Below are 21,492 nucleotides of genomic sequence, written 5' to 3'. Positions count from 1 at the left end.
TTCCTGGCCGGGGAGGCATGACGCACACAGGTGAGTGACTAATAAAGGGTAAACACGGCCACCTCCAGTCCTCACCCTTTCTTTGTTGACAGAGTTGGGAACAGCAGGGGAGGTGGAGGGGGGTGTTAATATATAATCGGTGCCTTGTTAAAGTAGGCACTTTAAGTACACAGCCTTATTTCTCCCTGTGCTGGGCCGAAACCTAGAGACAGGAACACAACTCGCCTCGTTGCCATGGAGACCAGTTACACATGCATAAAGCAGGGGAAAGGGGGCTGCTCTGTAGCCGACACGATGAAGTCGGAGGAGAAAGGGGAAGTTGAACCTAACACAGGAAAGCACAACCGATACGGGAGGGGTAGTCAGACCAAAGATGGTGGATAAATGAAGATAGTTCACTCAGGCATTGAAAAATGTTTTGTCAGTTCCGGTCTACTTAACTGGAAGTCTCTTCTATAGACACCAACGGAATAACAGATGGGTCTGGTCTATTTAGTTCATGGACTTTCATTGAACCATCGCTTCCTCTTCCGTCTCTGGTATGACCACACACTAACGTAGCTCGAGGACACTGCCGGAATCCATTGCTGGTGGTAGGACGTTTAGCATGACCACTGCACTGGGCTAAAAGTCCACGGACAGATCAAAAATAGTTCACTTGCAGCGTCACAGCACTCAATGGGAGTAACAACAAGCTCCAAACAGGCCCCTACCAGGCCCCAGTCAATCCTCCATTTAAACGGAGCTCTCCTCTACAGCTCTCCCTTCCCAGCTAGCAGTGAAACATAAGCCCTAGCACTCTTCTAAAAACCCAGCCAAAATGGCCTTGCAGCCAAAACCGGAGCCAATATGGATCCGAAACCAAACGTTAGGCCAGTATGGCCGGCGTGCCTACTGTGAGATGGGCCCCAGCAGGGCTTTGGCAGTGCAGCTGCAGCTTTTATACTAGCCCCAGAGGGCCTGAGTCAGCACAGGCCGGGCCGGGATGGGCTGGCAGAGAGGCAGCTGCGGGGTGGAGACACTCAGGTCACTGTTCCAGGGCTCACGCATAGCCAGGACCTGCTGCACTAGGTTAAGCTTTAATAGGCCAGAGTAGTTCACCAAGTCTGGTCGTCGTGTAACCTCATACAGGATGCCAGATCTGAGCTCGCCTGATCTCTTAGCAGGTTTAGGAGCGGAGGACTTAGATCCAACCTCTAGACCGGATTCAATAAATACCACGCTATAAAATACAACACAGAACGGAGAGTCAGGCGGCATGGCAGACAACATGGTGGTCTTAATCAGAGAAGGACAAAGGGTTCGTTCTAGGTCGTCTCTATTGCAGAGGCTGTCCGATCTCATGACGCCTGGAGAAGTGTTAAACATCTCAAGAACCACGTTGAGATGGTGCCCAGCAATCTTCTGAGATACGCAGCCTGATTGCTTTTAAGACAATGTGGACGGCATTCAAACTCATTTCATTATGCAGTGGAATTGACAGGTTGTCAAGCGGGGACGGACAACCTGCGGCCCGCGGAGCGGCCCTTGAGCTGAGGATCATTTGTCCTTAAAAATTGATTTGCTCCCCTGTTTTAAAGAGCCAAGAGAGAGACATAATAGCAGACAAGGACCCAGCTCACCTCTGCGTGTTAGCCGATGGGGAGTTCCTCACTTTGGGATTGCTGGAATGCATTGACGGCGATCCCAGGGAGACAGAGGACGGAGTCAAGTGCTGGTGCGGGCTGGCCGAGGGTGTGGCCTTGGCCCGGGTGTTCCTGTGGCCTGTGCCGGCAAGGGCGGAGTTAGGGGCGGGGCTGTGGTTATTAGAGGGGTTAACGTGGTTATTGGCTCGGCCACTGTCTGGGCCTGCCTCGTCCCGCTCCTTCTTGACGCGCTCTTTCCGGCTGAAGTTTCCTGCTGCTCTTTCCTCTTGCACCTCCAGCATCATCTGGATGTCAGTACGTGTGAGGTGCTGTGTGCCTGGAGTCTCCTCAAGGAGCTCTCACAGTCCTTGGGCACACTGGTAAAGACAGGGGTGGAGGGAAGGAAAAAAGAAAAACAGGAGAAAATGTTAAGAAACTTCACAATGTGTGCATGTTTTGGAAGGCCACCCGTTGTATCAGGCAACCCTGGCATTATAACATCTCCTTAGATGGTTCGCGTCACTCAAAACAAGCGGGTGACATTGACAACTAAACCAATAATGACCGCTTACTTGGTTCGACTTTGCACCACTCCATAGCATTGGATACTGCTGACCGGTCCACCAACTGACAGGACAACAGTATCATAGACCAGGGGTTGAGAAACACAGACAGAGGCTCTGGTTGAATAGCCACACTAACATTCTACTAAGTATTCAATCCTAATGCATGGCTTTAGTCCAAGTGGTATGCTAGTACGGACGGACATAGAGAGGCCTATTCCTCCTGTGTAACCTTGTTTGGCGTGTCATCATCCTCCTCCTCCTCCTCCTCCCCAGGGCCATTTTTCTCAGAATCACTATCACGAGACAGTTCCCTGTCCTCTGAGAAAACTCCTCCATAAAGCTGCACTGTCAAGATAGCATAAAATATTCAGGATAGCTCACGATGATGCAAGTGGTTCCATAAGCCCCCTCTGGCTAAAGGGTAGGAGACTGAAACCCGTGAGAGAATCATCCAAATGAAACTACGGCTGAAACTTCAGCTTGGCCACAACCACAAAAACACAATTCAACACTAGACTCACAATCAAAACCCAAATTCGTTCAAAGACTCAACCCCCCCCACAGAAAAAGCTAGTTGCCTGCCAGGGCATAATATATTTGGTTCTGGCTTCTGAGATGACTAAAAAGGTACAAATGTGACATACACTACTCAATAAACTAGATCAACAGCCCTCCTAGCTTGACGTGCAAACCATACGTGAAATCTAGTGACGAGGATGGGACTCAAGGAACCAGGGTGCTTTTCGCTAGACATCAAACGGAAGCAAACGGACTGAAAAACAGGGAGCCTGTAGTTATAAAGATAACCAATAAGAAACTCTTATTTTCATTGCAAAAACACTTTCCGTGTCTTGCTACATTTAGCTATGGTGTGCACTAATGAATACGGCCCAGCAATGGGAGCACATCTCCGCAGACGTAACAGGCTCAGTATCGGAGTGTGCGAGTCAGGTTTTGTGGGGGGGGTCCTGCTATATCTGACACATCCGTGCCCTCCTGGGTATGCAGCGGGACACATTACTCATGGGGGAAATGTGGTAATCAAAACCCAGAAAGAGAGGAGTCGGGTTGGGAGGTTGTAAAAGAGAAGGGTGAGCTCACCAGCAGCAAGCCTTGACCGGCTCTACCTCTCCCATCGATGACTGAGAAAAACAAAAAACAGGGTTCTGTTCATTAGAGCACATCATCACAAAACATTTCTAACCGGCAGACACGTGGGCTTGGTGTGTCCATCGGCTACAAAATGACAAGAGCTATATCACAGAGTTGTGTTCATTAGGGAACGCCGTTTGAAAAAGAAGTGCAACGGAAAACATAAGATATCTTATTGGACAAGTTCAGATGGTACCGCTCCGTTTCACTGGAGCGTTTATCCATTTTGTGCCTAATGAACACAACCCAGGCCAGTATGCCTAGGCAAGGCTTCTGCCCTCTCCTAACACAGTATGTTCATGATATTCAAAAAGGCAGAGACCCATGTCTGTATAAGGCCATGAATAGTCTAAGAGAGAAAAAACAGTTTCCATTCCACCACTCGAGTGCAGTAAGCACCGGCAGAGGCATTGGAGTCAGTTGAGCTTCTGCGCCGGGGAGAGAAAGACCGAGACATTACACTTCACTAACGAGCATGCACCCACACGGTCACCATGGCAACACCACTGGTGTCTGAATCTGAACGACTCCCAACCCAACTCGGGAGTGTTTGAACGAACCGTGCCGCTCCACAGACAAGCACCCACCCCCACACACACACGGAGACACACTGGGAAAGAGGCAGAGGGACCACAACCCCCCCCCAACCAGCCTCATTCAAACAAACATCGACCGACCCCACACACACACACACACACACACACAGAGAGAGAGAGAGAATGCAAGAATGCACCAGCGTTTTCTACTCCCTCCCTTGGCCTGTGAGATCTGAGATGGACTAAATAACGGGACGATACAGTTTATCAGGCCCAGCGCCAGGGCAGGACATAACAACCCCTGACTACAGATCGGTGCAGCAGGAGCCTTTACTAGGCCGGGTCAGGTCAAGGTACCTTGGCTAATGCCCCTCTCTGCAGTGGACCAGAAAACAGGCCAAAATCGCAGGCACTTTATTTGATGATGGTGAGAGAGAGTATGAGAAGGAGAGGGAAAGGAGGGGAGAAAGGGAGAGGGTCATATGGAGGGAGAAAAGGAGTGGAACTGAAAGAAGGTTAGAAAGAGACAAAGACGAAAAGCGGGAGAATGAGGAGAGAGAGGAGGAGCAAGCGAGGGAGACGAGGAGGAAAGGGACAGGCTCTCACCCACCGGCATCATCTCCCACCGATAACTAGCCGGTTCGTCTCAGTCTAGCGGTCACAGCAACTAATTGGAAGAATTTAAACAAACCATCAGCCCAGCTCAACAACAGAGAGCCATTCACACAGACAAGACGGAACAGACCCTCTCCAGCAGTCTGCTTTGCTGTGGTGCCACAGGGGCTCCATGCTAATAGCTAATGTGTCTTCTTAAATGCCCTGTATGAACTGCAACCGCTTGTTGTTTACTGTAACAGCGTTCTCTGTGTAACTGTTTGTGTGAGCGAGAGAGGGGGAGAAACAGAGTCAATGAAGAAGAGCGAGCGGGGAGAGAGGGAGAGAGTCAACGAGAGAGCGAAACCATCCACTCACATTTATTTTTTGCATTGCTGGAGGGCTGTGCAAAGCGTTGCAACATCCCCTCTCTCAAAGAGCACTCATTTCCATATTCCCAGCAAGGAGACGAGCGCTCTCAAATTGACCTTGACGAGGGCTCCACAGAAACCCGCCGCGAAGACACCAAAGCAGGTCTTTTTATCCTACTGAAAACCAGATAAACATCATGCAACTGTGTGAAGTCTCCCCCTGGACGTACTGCGTACTACGGAAATATCCTGAATAAGGGGGGTGCTGGATAGAATTAGTCTAACCAACAAATCTCAGAGAGTGCATGTAACCTGGTGGTGGTTACGCAATAGGCACGCATGAATGGAAAATATGGATCCAGAATTACACTCCGATGTTTCACAAACACAGATCTCCATTTTCTGAAGGACCCATTTCTCCGGACCACACAGTAGACACGCACACATGCACGTAGGCTACACACACACACACCCTCTCTGTGCCCACCAGCATCTACCAGCCATACTATGTAAATTCCATTTTGAAGCAAAGCCACTACTGATCAGTGAGACTCTCCCCCTCCCTCCATCCCTCCTGTAGTGAGGATATAGCCTCCCTCTCTCTCCCCCTCCCCCTCTCCATCTCTCTCTCTCTCTGTGTGTTGAGTCTGTGCTTGGCTGCCTGCAGGGACAAAGGCTCACACACACACACATGCAAACGAAGCCTAGCCAAAATCTCAGGATTAAAGACTGGCGGTCCCACCAGACACAAACCTGTGTGCATTTATCACATGGGTATGAGTACACACACACGCGTACAAATGTACACACACAATAACAATGTACACACACAATAACAATGTACACACACAATAACAATGTATGACCGAAGAGTGCTACACATGGAACAAAATGGGCCAGATTCAGATTCAAGACAATCCTGAGTGGGTTCTTCTTCTTCACACAGACAGGGCAAAGTCATTCTGCAAAGCCTCGGTCAGTGTGTTTTCTGCCTGCCTGCCGGTCGGCCCATCCAACCTCCTTCCCGATCTGTCTACTCAAGGCGGAAACCTTGGATTTCAGCTGATTTTACATCTGTAATGCTCACATTTCAATAGAGGCCAGGAACATTAACTGGTTGGCTGCAAAAAAAAAGATATATATATAAAAGTAGGGTGACATCCATTATGATCCTCTTCCAAACTAACATCACACCAAACCGTTTCACTGGCTAACGGATGCTGTCAGTCTTGACAAATGTCATCGGTGTCACCTCCAGTCCCGGTGAACTTTAAAACCACAGTTTGAGCGCAAGGAGCTTGACACGCCCTCGGGAGGATAACACACTCCTACTCTCCTCTGACCAGGCTCAGTGTGTGTGTATGCATATGTATGTATGTATGTAAAATGTTGCTCGCAGTCATTAACCGCTGGGTCTAAGATGAGACTGAAAACACTTCATTCAGAATGAGTCAGACATGAAAGCTAGAGTCTAAAACATCCTTTTTTTAGATCGACATTAGCATATTTTAACATTTTTCGCCAAGCCCAAAATGATAATAATGGTGATTTGGGACTTTAAGAGCAGCCAATGCTATAATGTACCGCTAACTGATAGTCCGCTTCCACTAGCATTGCTAACACACGCCAAAAAATGCTAGCCAGGAGATTCTGGCCATTGCTAAATAACCAATGTTTTGGATGAAACGACAACCTATGTAAGACGAAAATAAGCTAAAAACGTATTTTAAAGCCAACTATCCCTTAATTCCAGGCGAGTATTACATACTATGGGTACAAAAAATATATATACTCAGACTTGGGTCAAGGATGAAGGAGAATAAGGAGGCTTTTACTTCTGAACATACAGTTCTTTGTTGCCAATTTTCTTCGAGGAAATTGATTATTGTTAACGTCAGGGACTCATTCCAGGGAACCGCTGTTCGGTGGACAGGCAACTAAATCTTGCTTTGAATTCACCATCCTCAAAACTAGGTCCTTGTATTGCTTTCATAGAGGATGCCCCAAGTCCAAGTGCATGCCTTGGAAAGAACGAGGCTGAACTCTGAGATCTCCATTTTGCGTTCTAATCTAGATACCCAGAAATCCGCAGGCGCCTTTGAGCCAATGTCACAGAGAGAGGCCTAGGCAAATGTTCGTCTGAGCCACTGACCGACCGACCGAGCTAACTTCAGGGAGTAAGGCACATTGTACTGCCTCTAGGGTCTGTGCCTCAGGGACAAAGATGGAGGAAAACTGGATGTGCTCCCTCTACCAACCACTTACTCTCTACCTCTCCTCTCATCCAACCCTGTGCTGCACACCCTCCATCCCCCAGCTCTTGCTTCACCAGGCTAATGCTCACCCCCTCCTCCCTCTCAACCCCCTGCAGTCCAACGGCTTGTCTGTGTGTGTGTGTGTGTGTGTGTGTGTAGCACTCACCATGTCCCTCTGTCACGATATAGCCGTGGCCATGTCTGCATTGCAATGGGCCGCGCTCGTCAAATCCCCAACGCTGCTGGAGACAAAGAGAGAGACATCACTCACCAAATCACAACACCACACTGTCCAACATGGCTGGCACGCACACAGGCTTAGCAGATAGAGCTGCGGGTAGGCAACTGAGCGGCTCCCCTTTACGCGATACAATGCAACTTCGGTTTAGCAGTACACAACAGCAGCACTTAGACAGCTAGTAGTTCAGTATAGGAGGAATGAGGCCTATTCACATGTGCAAATATACAAGATTAGGAATAGCATGAAGGAAAACCAAAAAGGGAAGACCATTAAAAATGTAATTTAAACCATGACATGGCATCATCATATCTTTACCACATAACGTGCAAACAGAACACCTCCACCGGACATTCTAATTGGTTTGTTAATTACATTTCCTATTAGGTCTACCCGCTCACAGCAGCAATTTAAAACGAGATTTATTGAAATCAACTCTAAAACGCATATCAAACTGTGCCATGAGGAGAGTGAAGAGAGCAAAGGGAACGAAGTTGACATGTGACGTAGCCCTGTTCTGAACATGATGGAGAGATGCCCATGTCAGATGATGTAATCCCCACTCTCTCCCACACACACACGCTGGTGTGGACAAGTGTGTGTATGTGTGGATAAAAGTTGTGTGGCAGTTCAGCGTTCACCTTTCAGTGGGTGAGCTAATCTGCTTACAGTGGCTGTGGGGCCAGGGGCCAAAATCTCATCAGCACTGCCAAAGACGATCATCCGGAGCAGGTCAGCCCTAGCGCCAGCACACTCACTTAATTCCTCTAATCTGCACACCGTGTGTGTGTGTGTGTGTGTGTGAGCCACATCTTCGCGCTTGCATTTAGTACATCTGTGAAGAGGTGTGAGAGTGTTTGTGTACGTCTCTACAACGTGTGTGAGGGTCTGAGTCATGCATGTGCCTCGTCTGTGTCCTAACAAGCAATCCTGCACCGCCATCAACCTGGTGCCAAGGAGTAGCAGCCGGACACAAACTAACTTGAAACCAACATGAAACAACAGTGTACCAGGCAGGCATACTTAAGCTCAGCTCAAGCATGAAAGCATTTGACCCAGGTCTGCTGGCCCTGGTTCTGGGTTAGACATTCTGATTGGCCCCAACACTGTCGGGGTCAGCTCAACACACAGTTAATAGGTCACCATATCTGCAGCCAATCACGGTTCTAAGACAATCTACCAACAGCGCCGAATGAACAAAAAGGTCCACAAAGCAGCCAGACGATCACAGAAAGCTATACCCAAACCATAGCCAATCGTCTCCTAGTGTGCAGTTAAGAAATATAATTTGATGTAAATCAAAATGAAGAAGGCAGCTGTGTTTCTTATACTTTGAAAATGCATCCTTCCTTGAAGTCATCACTGATCTGACACGAGTGGATTGGTGAAAGCTATGAAACCTACAGGGAGGAACGGAGGAAGAAAGGCAGCATTCCAAGAGGGAAGGCGGACCAACAGGAATGTCGGCAGTGAGCGACTGGTGGCCGTCCACAGAATATCGGGCGTTATTACCTGTTCATCTATTACAGATCCTACATGTTGAATCAGCGCGGTCCGTGGACACCAAGCAGGTGATGTACTGCGCACGGCCAACGCAGGGGGAGGGGGGTGCCGGTGTATGTGGAAAGAGTGAATCTGCTTTGGGATTTGATCTCATGAGCGAGAGGGTGAGACCGTATCGTTAGAATAATATCAGTGATGTGCAGATGGGGAAAGAGAAAACATTAACGCAGAGAGCTAATGTACCACTCAGTGACAAGACGCCACCATATCCATCACCACTCACAGCCCCATCAATGTGTGTGTACGTACATACGTTGAGTGTATGAGCATGTGTGCTTATGAGCATGTGTGTGTGTGTTTCTAGTGTACCGAGGGCTATCAGACATCCCAGTCATAGGGGCTGCATTACGGCTTGACTGCGGCAGAGCAGAGGGGCAGAGAGGAGGGGTTGTCACTGCATCGCTCATACATAATGAGAGGAGCATGATCAGCAGATGTGCCTCCCTCTCAGACCCAACACACACAGACGTATCATAGCTGAGATACTCAAACCTAACTCAGTAAACGGATTGCTGTCCAAGCCTTACACAAGACGAAAGACTCACACACAGTAACACAGCTCACTAAACAGATTAAGCTACTGACAAACCAAAGCCCACTAAACCTATTACCAACTAAAACCCTACAAATACCCCTCAACAGACAAGCAGACCCACAACAAACATTTTACCAACAAATCCAGTGGTAAACCTAACCCTGTGCAACACCCTCTGGGGGCTGTGACAATACCCGTATTGTGGTATTTTTTCCATCACCAATTAAAAATATATATTATTATTATTATTTATTTTTTACATGAAGCAGACAAAACTCTTTGGTCCTTTAAAAACCTGCAGCATATACAATATTGTGTGCTATAGCTTGGATGACAACATTAGGGCTGTTTTCCTAAAGAGGTTAAAACCATGTGTTTCCTTACCACAATACTAACGAGAAGTCCTGGCTTTACTCTGTATTACACGCCAAATGGCTTTGACCTCGACTTAGGCCTGAACTACCCTGGTCCCAGATCTGTTTGTGCTGTTGCCTACTCCCTTGTCCTTCAGGGACGCAAACTGATGAGGGTCAAAAAAAAAGAAGGGGGACCAAAATCTTTGCACAGAAAATAAACAGTAAACAGCAAGAAAATGTTCCTATTTTAAGTGGGGTTGTCACAATAACAACATTTTACTAAAGATGCGTTACATTTGAGTCATTTAGCAGATGCTCTTATTCAGAACGACTTACAGTATTTTATTTTACCTTTAACAAGGCAAGTCAGTTAATACCTATAATGACTCCCCATCCCGCATGCGGGAGCGTAATCATCGCCTGACACTAATTAGCATGACGCAACGGACATAAATATTCCTAGAAAATATTCCTATTCATGAAAATCACAAATGAAATATATCGAGACACAGCTTAGCCTTTTGTTAATCACCCTGTCATCTCAGATTTTCAAAATATGCTTCACAGCCAAAGCTAGACAAGCATTTGCACTTCCGGATTGGATTTTTCCTAGGCTTTCGCCTGCAACATCAGTTCTGTTATACTCACAGACAATATTTTTACAGTTTTGGAAACTTTAGAGTGTTTTCTATCCTAAGTAGTCAATTATATGCATATTCTAGCATCTTGTCCTGACAAAATATCCCATTTACTACGGGAACGTTTTTTTTCTCTTCCAAAAATGAAAATACTGCCCCCTAGTCACAACAGGTTTTAAGAACAAATTCTTATTTTCAATGACGGCCTACCGGGGAACAGTGGGATAACTGCCTTGTTCAGGGGCAGAAAGACAGATTTTTACCTTGTCAGCTCAGGGATTTAATCTAGCAACCTTTCGGTTACTGGCCCAATGCTCCAACCACTAGGCTACCTGCCGCCCCGGTAGTAAATACAGTCTTTATAATATATATTTTCATACTACCCGGCAAGTATCACGATACAGAGAATCCCCCCCCAGGATGAAAACCTGTCCCTTGAATTTAACTTCAAACATTTTACTGCATAATAGAAACGGCTACTGCAGAAAATAGCTGATTGTCTCATATCCAAAGGCAAATCTGCGATTGGGCAGGAGGAATGTAGTAAGGAATATAAATGCACAATGATCTGCATTTTCATATCGGCAGTAAGGGGCACACACACTTGGCCTATATGAAACCATCTTTAACCTACTCCTCAGACAACTTTACACACAGCCTACACACTCTCCCTCCCACACACCCCTTCTCACTTACTTGCAGCCCGTGAGTAGTTTAAAGGGGCTCGCTACATGGTTTATAAAATTATATAAAAACGGCCTGCTTGTTCTTACATGTGAAATGAAAAGACACAGATCCACTTCACTCGCACTGTGAGCCGTTCCAATATTTAAACAATTGTAACAACAGAAACCCAACCCCTGTCTGCACACCCCAGCACGGCTAAATAAACATTTTAAACTGATGGAGATGGGCAGAAAGAACAGCCGGAGACAAGCGGCTGAGTCGGCTAATGGCTGGTTAGGAGATGCGGCTGACTGCTCACAGCTGTCACAGCTGATATTGGATGAAGCGTTCTGATATGACATTTCTGACATCAGGCTCTGAGCTCCGATATTCTATTTGTAGGACATGTAGGGATGCATTCTGTGCGGTCATTAATTTAGAGAGAGGTAGTGATCACACAGGGACAAGATCTGTTCGCTCCTCTCTAATAGCGCAATGGGCGATACACTCTGCCTGCCCCCCCGCACACGATTGTTTTACAATTCCACGTGATTCGCGTGGATGACCAATTTTGAGATCAAAACGGTAAATATCGCCTTAAAGCGACGAGTTTGCATCCCTGTCTATGGCAGCGGCATTCAGAGGCTGCGGGACAGCGAATCCTCGTCAGGCGGGTCTGTTTGTTCTTACAGGGGAAATGAAACGTGTCCACTTCGCTCGCGCTCTGAGCCGCTCCAACAATTAAAACAAAATGCAACAGAAATCCCATCACTGTCTGCACACCCCAGCTTGCCAACACAGCTAAATACCATTTTCAAACTGACGGAGATACGCAGCAGGAACGGACGGAGAGAAGTGGCTGTGTTGGCTAATGGCTGGTTAGGGGGATGTGGCTGGTTGCTCACAGCTGTCACACAGCTGTCACTGATATTGGATGAAGCGTCTGATATCACGCTCTGAACTCTGATATTCTATTTGTAGGACGCGTCGGGGTGCCATCTGTGCTCAGTCATTAATTTCGATATGAGAACATACACCATTATTTAGTGATCACGCAGGGATAAGATCTGTATGCGCCTCTCTTTTATAGCTCAACGGGTGACACACGGAGGAGTCTGTGCACTTTTCGTCAGACTGACGCCTCAATCACACCTACAGACTCTCTGCAATTTTGGTACACCAGAAATACATTCATTTCCAATGGAACGCTGCGTTTGCCTTGCAGCATTGCGACGCAGAGGCAGTTGTAGTACGTTCAGTGTGGCGCGTACACTGGATTTACTGAACATATGCCTCAAAATGTATGCGTAGAGGATGATGCCTCGTACCATTTCGCGCAAAAACACTGTCTGTGTGATAGAGGCGTTGTAGATGGGTTAGATGACCACGTCACGTATCTTGTTGAGGTGTTGACTGATATGGCTCAAATTATCTAGCTAGCTAACCAACAACTGTAACAACGTATGTGAGACAAGCGCTCCATGTGCAAATGCATTCGTTTTCAATAAACATTGGCGACGGAATATAGTTTACATGTTGTCAACAATCTATGCCAACCCGGTCTGTTTAGCCCCAAAGTTGTGCCAACGTCGGTTTTGTTGCTAAACAACCAACCAGTCATTAGCATATAACACCCGATTGGTACTTAATTAAACTGGTCAATGGTTCTGCACGAATCTCATTTCCAAGTTCTCATATCACACTGTTCACTCAATAGGCATATGCAGCCATGAATTCACACAGTCATAGGGGAAAATTGAAGAAACTATTTGAACAGGTAAGTTCTAGGCTAAGCGGTTCAATGCAAGTACGACATTTACCACTTGGGAGCAGCCGAACAGAGTTTGCGACACACCAAATCGCCACAACCCAGGCTCTTCCTCAATGTTCTAACAATGACTTAACGAAATCATTGAAGCCGTGTCTTCAACTGCAATGATTGGATAGGCCTTGACTGGTAAGTATTAGCCAATAGAACAGGAATTTCAGTTGTCATTTCAGAAATGTCAGTTCTGTCATTTCAGTATTCAGAGTGCAGGAAGTTCAGCTCTGTCATTTCAGGGCAGGAAATATAAAAACAGGTCAAAGAGCATCTCTAGACCGCATAGAGAAGCCAAGCTTAGTCTTTAAAAAAAAAGTCCTGTTCATTTACCACAAAGGCTGTTCCATTGGCCCTGGCTTTCTCCACTGCCAGTCTGTTTCACCCTGCCACCACTTTTGGAATGGGTTCGTGGCACAGACACACGCAGCCAAACGGTTGACGCATGGGCGACACGGTGTCAGACCATCAGCTGGTAACATGAGTGACGCGCATTGGAATGGACACACCAGACACACAAGAGCAGGAGAACTCACAGTGGTGACGAGAGGTTGTGCTTACAATACTGCGCTGAGCAATGCTTATGTTCCTATCATAACACCAGGACCATTTCATCTATGGGTGGTGAAAACCTGTGCCCCCCCCATATCAAACTGTGTTTAGCTAGACGCAGGAACAGGAGCAGAATCCTTTGCAGCCCATTTAATGTCCTGGCAGGCCTCAGCTCTTCTTGGCACGCTGGCACTGTGACACAACCTGGCCTTGGCATCGGGAAGAAACCATTGGCAATACAATGCCACTCCAAAACTCATTGCGCTTGGCAAAGCCTCACCATTGCACTCATATAGCATAAGGTTACAATGTCTTGCCAGTGCTTAACCAGCCATAATACAGAGTGAAAGGGAAAAGGAAAAATGTGCCTTGTTAGCAGAAGGGATTATTTGGGATAGAAAGGGGGGAATGGAGGAGAGAAATCCCAGAGTTCTCCTGTTTCAGTGGAGGGTGCCAAATGCACCCCTCCCCCACACGCCAGTAAAGTGTTTCAAATCAGCACACCCTACATTTTCAACTCAGGGAGGGATAAGGTATCCGTAGACCTGGCAACCTTCATATTCACATCATGAGCCCATGGGCTGAAAAGATTCCACTATAAGGAACTGAGCTATAGTCAGTAGCCACTAGCCAATCAGAGAAAGCCATTCCCTCACTGGGGGTACCACTAGCCAATCACAGAAAGTAGGGGTGTAAATAACAAAAACAACACTAAAATAAAGTGCAATATACATGTGAAACCAATATGTAAACAGAATATATGCGTGTGAAATCAATATGTAAACGAAATCTATGTCCATCTCCGTTATAATCTACTGGGAAACCAAAATACTCCCAAAATAGAGATTTAAACGATGATGGAGGATCCTGCTGGTTGCGACAGTTCATTTAGAGTTGTGACAGTACCGGCAAACTGAGCCACTGCAAAACCCTACAATTTCAGATTACACAGAGGAGAGAGAGCGAGAGAGGCGACAGAGAGAGATGGGTGATAAGAATGCACATTTTGCAGTGGAGGGAGAAGTAAAAAGAGAATGTTCCATTTCTCCAATGGGGTTTTGAGGAACAGTAACTAACCGTGCCAGATTAAAAAGAGGCCCATTTATTAGAGCCATAGCCTGTGGCAGTTGTGGCAGTGACAGATGGCCCGGTGCACTATGGGAGAGTGGCTGGGTCACAATCAGGTCAGTTGGGCACTGGTGGAAAGGGCAGCAACACCCACACACTGCACATGAGTGAGAGGGAGAGACTGCACATCACCAGGGTCATGTTCATTAGGCATTAAATAGTAGAAAACGGACCGATACTGGGTTGGACCAACTGGGTTTGTCCAATTGATAAATGCTTGAAAACATTTCCAGTTGGGTGCCCTATGAACATGATCCAACATGGCCTACTCTTACGAAAACATAAGACTGCTCACATCAGACTCTCACAACAGTCTAACGCCATCAACAGCATGTCACCAATCACAATAAACCAGAACAAAACAACCTCCAAAACCCTATCCACACACCTGAGCCAAGCCAAAGTTGCTGGAACTGTGCTAGGAAGGACAGTGTGAACAGAAACATTTTACCCAGTACGGTTTTGATGAGCATGTCAGTGTCGCTCTAATTTACAATCACCAACAATCTAAAATGAAGCATTAGCCTGTATGTAGAGGCAGCAGTATGTCCTGACCATGTGACCGGATGAAGAAAAAAAAAAATATGGGTCCCAATTAAAGGACATAACTAGACTCCTACCCAGCCATGGAAACAACACATGCCTACACCACACAGTCTCCTGTACGGAAACAACGCATGCCTACACCACACAGTCTCCTGTACGGAAACAACGCATGCCTACACCACACAGTCTCCTGTACATACGCGCACACACACCATTTCCTGGCGGTCAGCCTGTGTGTTTCCTACATCGGAGGCCATTAGTGGGTGTGTAGGTCACGGGCTGCGATTACAGGATGGTGTGCTGGGCACATACACATGCCATGTGTATGTGCCCACCCTTAGATCTGCCCAGGCTGGCGTCACATTTTGTGTGTGCCTGTGCGTCTAGGCAGGGCCTGAGATAACCCCTGCTGCACAGCATACCGTTCCAGAAACAGGATGCACTGTCCTCTACCCAGGGCCTGAACCCATGGATACAAGAACATGCCCCCCCCCCCCCACACAAACACGTGTCTGAAATTTGTGGAGTAAACTACCACCTCAAGTTCCCTGTTACTGCTCTTTTGAGTTCTTTAAGTTTAGACTCTTAGATCCCATGCACAAATAGACAATCGCGCAACATAAGCCGTCAGGTGTCATGGGAAGAGTCGACATCTGTGAATACGTTGTCACAGACAAAATAATAAACCGTTTGATTTACCGTATTGTAGTCCGTGATATGTGTTGTGCCTAACCTTCCTTATGCTTGAACAGAATTGACACCAACAAGGACAAAAACATTTACACGTCATATCACCTGCCTGTAAAGTCCAAACCACAACAGTGACAAAGTAACATGGAGGGCTACATACACACGCATTTGTGTGCGTGTGATGTTCCTTACCTTAAATGACCCCAGGTCTCAAGAGACCCCGGCTACTCCTCACGAGGAGAGCCTATCCCAGGGTTCCCTTTGACCTTGGTCCGGCAGACAAAGCAAGCTGACTGGCTTAGCGTCGGCCCGGAGTCACAACTGTCGCAGAGCCTCAGATCCCAGCACTCCCTCTCAGCAGAAGATCACAGTGACCATTCACAAACCTGCAGAGAGAAAAAAGACAACCATCAGGGGTAAATTCGCGGTCTTTAAAAACGCTCAGAATATCGCAGATAGAAATAGAACAAATCCAGTTGACACGATCCCCTATTCCATCTGAGAGACAATCATTTTGGTTCTGAGCAGTACATTCTCTCTACGAACGTTCCGTAACATTACATCCTCCTAAACAGACCTCAATCTCCAAAGGAGACCTAAAACACACTTAACTTTTGGTTGAGGAAAATGATTATTAACAGACCACAGATGTTTTCATCTCATTCCTATCAAGCCGCTTTAAATTTTAAAAAGGCTACAATCGCTACATTCAACGCCTGGTTGTAAAGCCGTGTCTGGCTTTTTGGAGGCGTGAGGGCAATGTCTTCGAGAAGAAGAATTAAAATAGTAAGAGGGTAGGCACAGTCTGGCCCAAATTGAACTTGTTTGATTTTTATTTGTTTGATTTTAGATCGATTGTGTTTCTTCTTTCTCTGGCTGCAACAGGGGACATGCAATTTAGCAATTATACATTTAACAACTAAGATGCACAAGGGAAAAGATACATAGAAAAAGTGTCGCTTGTATCAGGTGTACATGATACGTCCCACATAAACCAAGCCAATGCATACAACAATCACATATACAAAAACAATGGAGCCACATGGCAGATTCTACACACAGTGCAAAGGGAATAGATAGCAGACAACCTACATATCCACAGCATTTGTGACGCACATCAGCTTCGACATTAGGTTAGATGCCCAGGTTTAAGCCCCTCCACAGCAGAAACACTACAGGACAGCTAGGATGAAATAACATTTGATCCAAGAGGACATCTAGGAAATAACATTACCCTAGCCTGGTATACATCACCTTTTAGGCCTTAATTATCATCTCAATGCTCAGATCCATAGTTGAAACAATAGCAAAGCAGCCACCCCACCTCTATTTTGGTAAAAAGCTAAGATTGGTTACTTTTCTCCAGGCCACTCTCAAATTCATAGACAGAGCTATGAATGAAACCCTGACCATGATATCAAAATTATAGTTTTGACCATGTTTTGAGGCTATACAGTGTTTGTTTACAAACATTGGAGTAAAAACATATACATATATTTTGAGTTCTAATGGGGTAAGACACTTGAACTAAGCTCATGCGGCATTTATAAGTTATATTCTTCAAGAATCCATGGGTATATATCATTAATTTATAAGTCCAAACATGCATGTGGAAACTAAGGATTCTAGCTTTAACCTACTGTACTGCAGCAGATCTATTCATTTTCCATTCCAAATTAGCGTTATACGGCTTCATCAGCTATCCTGACCAGTATCATTTGCCATGGCATCATTCACATCTTCTATATGAATAGTCTACAACACCAAAATAACCTTTTGGCAAATATTGATTATGCCCAGACAGTCATGAGCAGAGTGAATAAGCCAACATTTTGGTTAACTAATCGACCTACCCTACAAGCAGGAACAACAACCAGGTGGACACAGGACATGACACAGTATTCTCTATGGGCAGAACAAGTAGACAGTCCTTGCGCAAGAAACAAATGGGCTAGTTACACAGTATAAATACCATGTATAAAACTACAACAGGGTGGTGATGCAAGTTTCCAACTAATTGATACAACACCTATTAGGAATACTATAAAAACGTATAATTCAACTTTTTCCAGTACCTCCAATTCAATGTTTACATACGCAAATAAGTTTGGGCTACATTCATTTCAGGATATGTTGCAACATCCCATTCCATATTGAGTCGGGTACCATGAATGGAAAAATAACTGTACCCTCTCCTAGCTTTTTGTGTTGGTCAGAAAGTTACAAAACATCTCCTTTCAGCTAGTCTTAACAAGCACTAGCTGTTCTGGGGGGGGCAGTGCCCCTGTGACAACAATTTTGGACCCCCTTGTGGCCCCCCTGAATGTAGAGTATGAAATAATTGTTATATAGCAATAATTTATTTTTTTTACATCCGTTATCAGACAGAAAATGCAAATAAATTGTTGGATGATTATGAACATGGTCTTTTGCCTGCTAATGCTGTATAGAAAACGATATGACAACAATAACGTCTAATGTAACTGGCCCCTCTAACAGTACAACTGGCCCAAGCTTGCCCCCCCCCAGTTGAAATGGTCTAGAACCACCACTGTTAGTTAACAAGCGGCTCGAACACATTTTTAATTTTTTTATTTAACTAGGCAAGTCACTGTAATATTGTAACACTTCTGTAGCACGAAATGTAAATATAGATTTAGCTTATTCGACCATGGCTGCCCGAGCCTTCCACTAGAAAACTTCGGGGTGGATAACAGAATGGGACAAAAAGCTTCAGGCCAAGTCGGAGAATCACGATCAACATTGCAGGATACTTTTGTTGCTTACTACTTTACAATGATTTCACCGCGTGTAGACCTGAATAAGTGCACTGATTTAAGTTTTACGAAAGTCGGGATGTGTTGTATTAGTGGGAACACGATAAACACGTAATCGGTAAAGTAAGTAACCCCAAAAAATACATGACAAAAATAGAAAGCAGCAGCATGTGTGTTGCAATGGACAAATACCCATCTACACAAATTCATAGGGTAAAATTAGCACTAGGGACAACTTTGAAGCGATATATTGAAATAGCAAATTGAAGTCTAACGTTTAAAGGTGTAACGTTAACTTCAGAGAATACGGGTCTGACTTCCCAACGGAGTATAGCCAAGTATGTTTACAGCTGAAAAACAGGCATGGGATAAAAATGCTATCTAGCTAGGTTAGGTAACGTTAGATGCAAAGGGAAACCCTCTCTTACCCATTGTGTCTGACACAATATCCTTCATTATTGAACACATCACATATGTATACAGAGCTCCACGAGTCCCATCTTTCTTCGGTGAGGACAAATTATTCCATACACAAATTGACTTTCACCAATAATTATCCTCGAGGAAAGTAAACCATTTTCAAAAGAGGTTAGGCCTACGCGAAAGACGAGGTTAAAATGTTATTTTCCACGACAAACAAGAATAGTAGAATACTTCCAGATTTTGCACAAATAAATATCAACTGCTGGCTATTATACTCCAACCGATAACAAGGGCTTCTCCAAGACGTTCCAAACTTGTGCAAGCTTTTTTTTTCTCTCAAAGGAGTTGTTCCTGTTTCGCCAAAGTTTGGGGGAGGGGTGCTTGTCAAGCAAGCTAAAAACCCCAGCCAGTTTAGAACACAGACAAAACTCACAGAGAAGTGAGAGCGAAGTCGATCCGTTATAGCCTACTAAGAACGACATGGTAAAGATAATAACCAATTGCAAGACTAGGATAACCATAAAATATCCTATGCATTTGGGAAATTTTATTTTTGGCCTATTAGGCTGGACAGTAAATAGCAGTGGTGTAAAAATACTATACAATATTTTTACACCACTTATTACATCGTTTTTGGTGTATCTGTACTTTACTATTCATATTTTTGACAACTTTTACTTCACTTCATTCCTAAAGATGTACATTTTACTCCATACATTTTTCCTGACACCCAAAAGTACGTCTAACATTTTGAATGCTTAGCAAGGACAGAAAAATGGTTCAATAGAGCCCCACAGTGGAGGTGTCATAATACCCATAAAACCTAGCGGTCAAACTGGATAATGGTTCCAATCGTTTTTCCACCATTCATTTTTTCCCATAGGGGATTTTCGAAAAACTTTAAATAAGGGCTGTTTCGTGTAGGTTTGCCCTAGCATAACGTTTTGACAAACATGTAAATCTCTCTCGGACAAGGTGACTTTTATCAATATGCTCGGCTCTATTTACTCTCAGATTTAAAAAATGGTAATTATCATCAAAGTAGACATCATGCAAAACTACAAATCCCTGCACGTCACATCTAGCTGACACCTTTGCTAACAGGTTTTGTATCAATTTAAAACTTGCACAAGACAGTTCACATAATTGTCCATTTAAAGAAATGTTGCCAATGTATTCATTACTACAGTTAGTTAACATTAGATAGTTAACCCATTCTTCTTTACCTTTACCTCGATTCAACAGTCTCATTCAGATCATCATGGCATTTGTAGGTCTTTATGATAGCCACATTAGCAGCTAATTAGCATTTCATTTTTGGTGGGTAAATACAGGCAAACATATTGATAAAAGTCACCTTGTCCTAGAGAGATTTACACGTTTATCAAAATGTCACGCCTACACGAAGCACAGCTCTTACTGGGGCGGCAGGTAGCCTAGTGGTTAGAGCGTTGGGCCAGTTTGCCAGATCAGACGCATACCAGGGATGTTCTCTTGATAAGTGTGTGTATAGAGTACCACAGAAAGGTTGCAAGATCAAATCCCCCCCGCTGACAAGGTAAAGTAAAAAAAATCTGTCATTCTGCTCCTGAACAAGGCAGTTAAACCCACTGTTCCTAGGCTGTCATTGAAAATAAGAATTTGTTCTTAACTGACTTGCCTACAAAAAATAAAGGTATAAAATAGTGTTTCTAAAATCACCTATGGGAAAAATGAATGGTGGAAAAACTGGAATGATTAGAACATTTCCTTGTTTGACCGCTAGGTTTTAAAGGTAGTATGACTCATACTGTGGTACTCTATACACACACTTATCAAGAGAACATCCCTGGTATGCGTCTGATCTGGCTGACTCACTAAACACACATGCTTCATTTGCAAATTATGTCTGAGAGTTGGAGTGTTCCAAAAAAAAGAATGGTGCCGGCTGGTTTGCTTAAGGATCCACCCCTTTTTTTAAATTTTCATCCTAAAATGACATACCCAAATCTAGATATGCTCAGGCCCTGAAGCAAGGATATGCATGTTCTTGGTACCATTTGAAAGGAAACCCTTTGAAGTTTGTGGAAATGTGAATGAGAATATAACACAATAGATCTGGTAAAAGATAATACAAAGGGGAAAAAAAACTGTTATTTTGTTTTTTTTTGTACCATCATCTTTGAAATGCAAGAGAAAGGCCATAATGTATTATTCCAGCCCTGGTGCAATTTTGATTATGGCCACTAGATGGCAGCAGTGTATGCGCAAAGTTTTAGACTGATCCAATGAACCATTGCATTTCTATTCAAAATGTTACATCAAGTCTGCCCAAATGTGCCTAATTTGTATATTAATAACTTTATGTTCAAAATTGTGCACTCTCCTCAAACAATAGCACGGTATTCTTTCACTGTAATAGCTACTGTAAATTGGACAGTGCAGTTAGTTTAAACAAGAATTTAAGATTTCTGCCAATATCA

General features: G+C 44.9%; 1 protein-coding gene across 4 annotated transcripts in view; it reads right to left on the bottom strand.

Annotated features, from left to right (window-relative positions):
* LOC115129634 (B-cell CLL/lymphoma 9 protein-like) overlaps positions 1-21,492 on the bottom strand; it is a 111,019-nt gene that overhangs the window by 16,041 nt on the left and 73,486 nt on the right. The window contains exons 1-4 of one of the 4 annotated variants that reach the window (XM_029660225.2): positions 19,036-19,435; positions 16,023-16,216; positions 7,266-7,341; positions 1,623-2,002 (exon numbers count right to left, since the gene is read on the bottom strand). In XM_029660225.2, coding sequence (XP_029516085.1) covers positions 1,623-1,930 — 308 coding nt within the window. In that variant the 5' untranslated portion in view covers positions 1,931-2,002; positions 7,266-7,341; positions 16,023-16,216; positions 19,036-19,435. Of the gene's footprint in view, positions 1-1,622; positions 2,003-7,265; positions 7,342-16,022; positions 16,217-19,035; positions 19,436-21,492 lie in introns of those variants that run through there. The other 3 variants (XM_029660221.2, XM_029660222.2, XM_029660223.2) reach the window with 3 other exon arrangements.

This window comes from Oncorhynchus nerka, linkage group LG5, assembly GCF_034236695.1.
Source record: "Oncorhynchus nerka isolate Pitt River linkage group LG5, Oner_Uvic_2.0, whole genome shotgun sequence".
NCBI classification, from domain to species: domain Eukaryota; kingdom Metazoa; phylum Chordata; class Actinopteri; order Salmoniformes; family Salmonidae; genus Oncorhynchus; species Oncorhynchus nerka.
The sequence above is the reverse complement of the archived record's forward strand: the minus strand, read 5'-3'. Positions and strand labels throughout refer to the sequence as shown.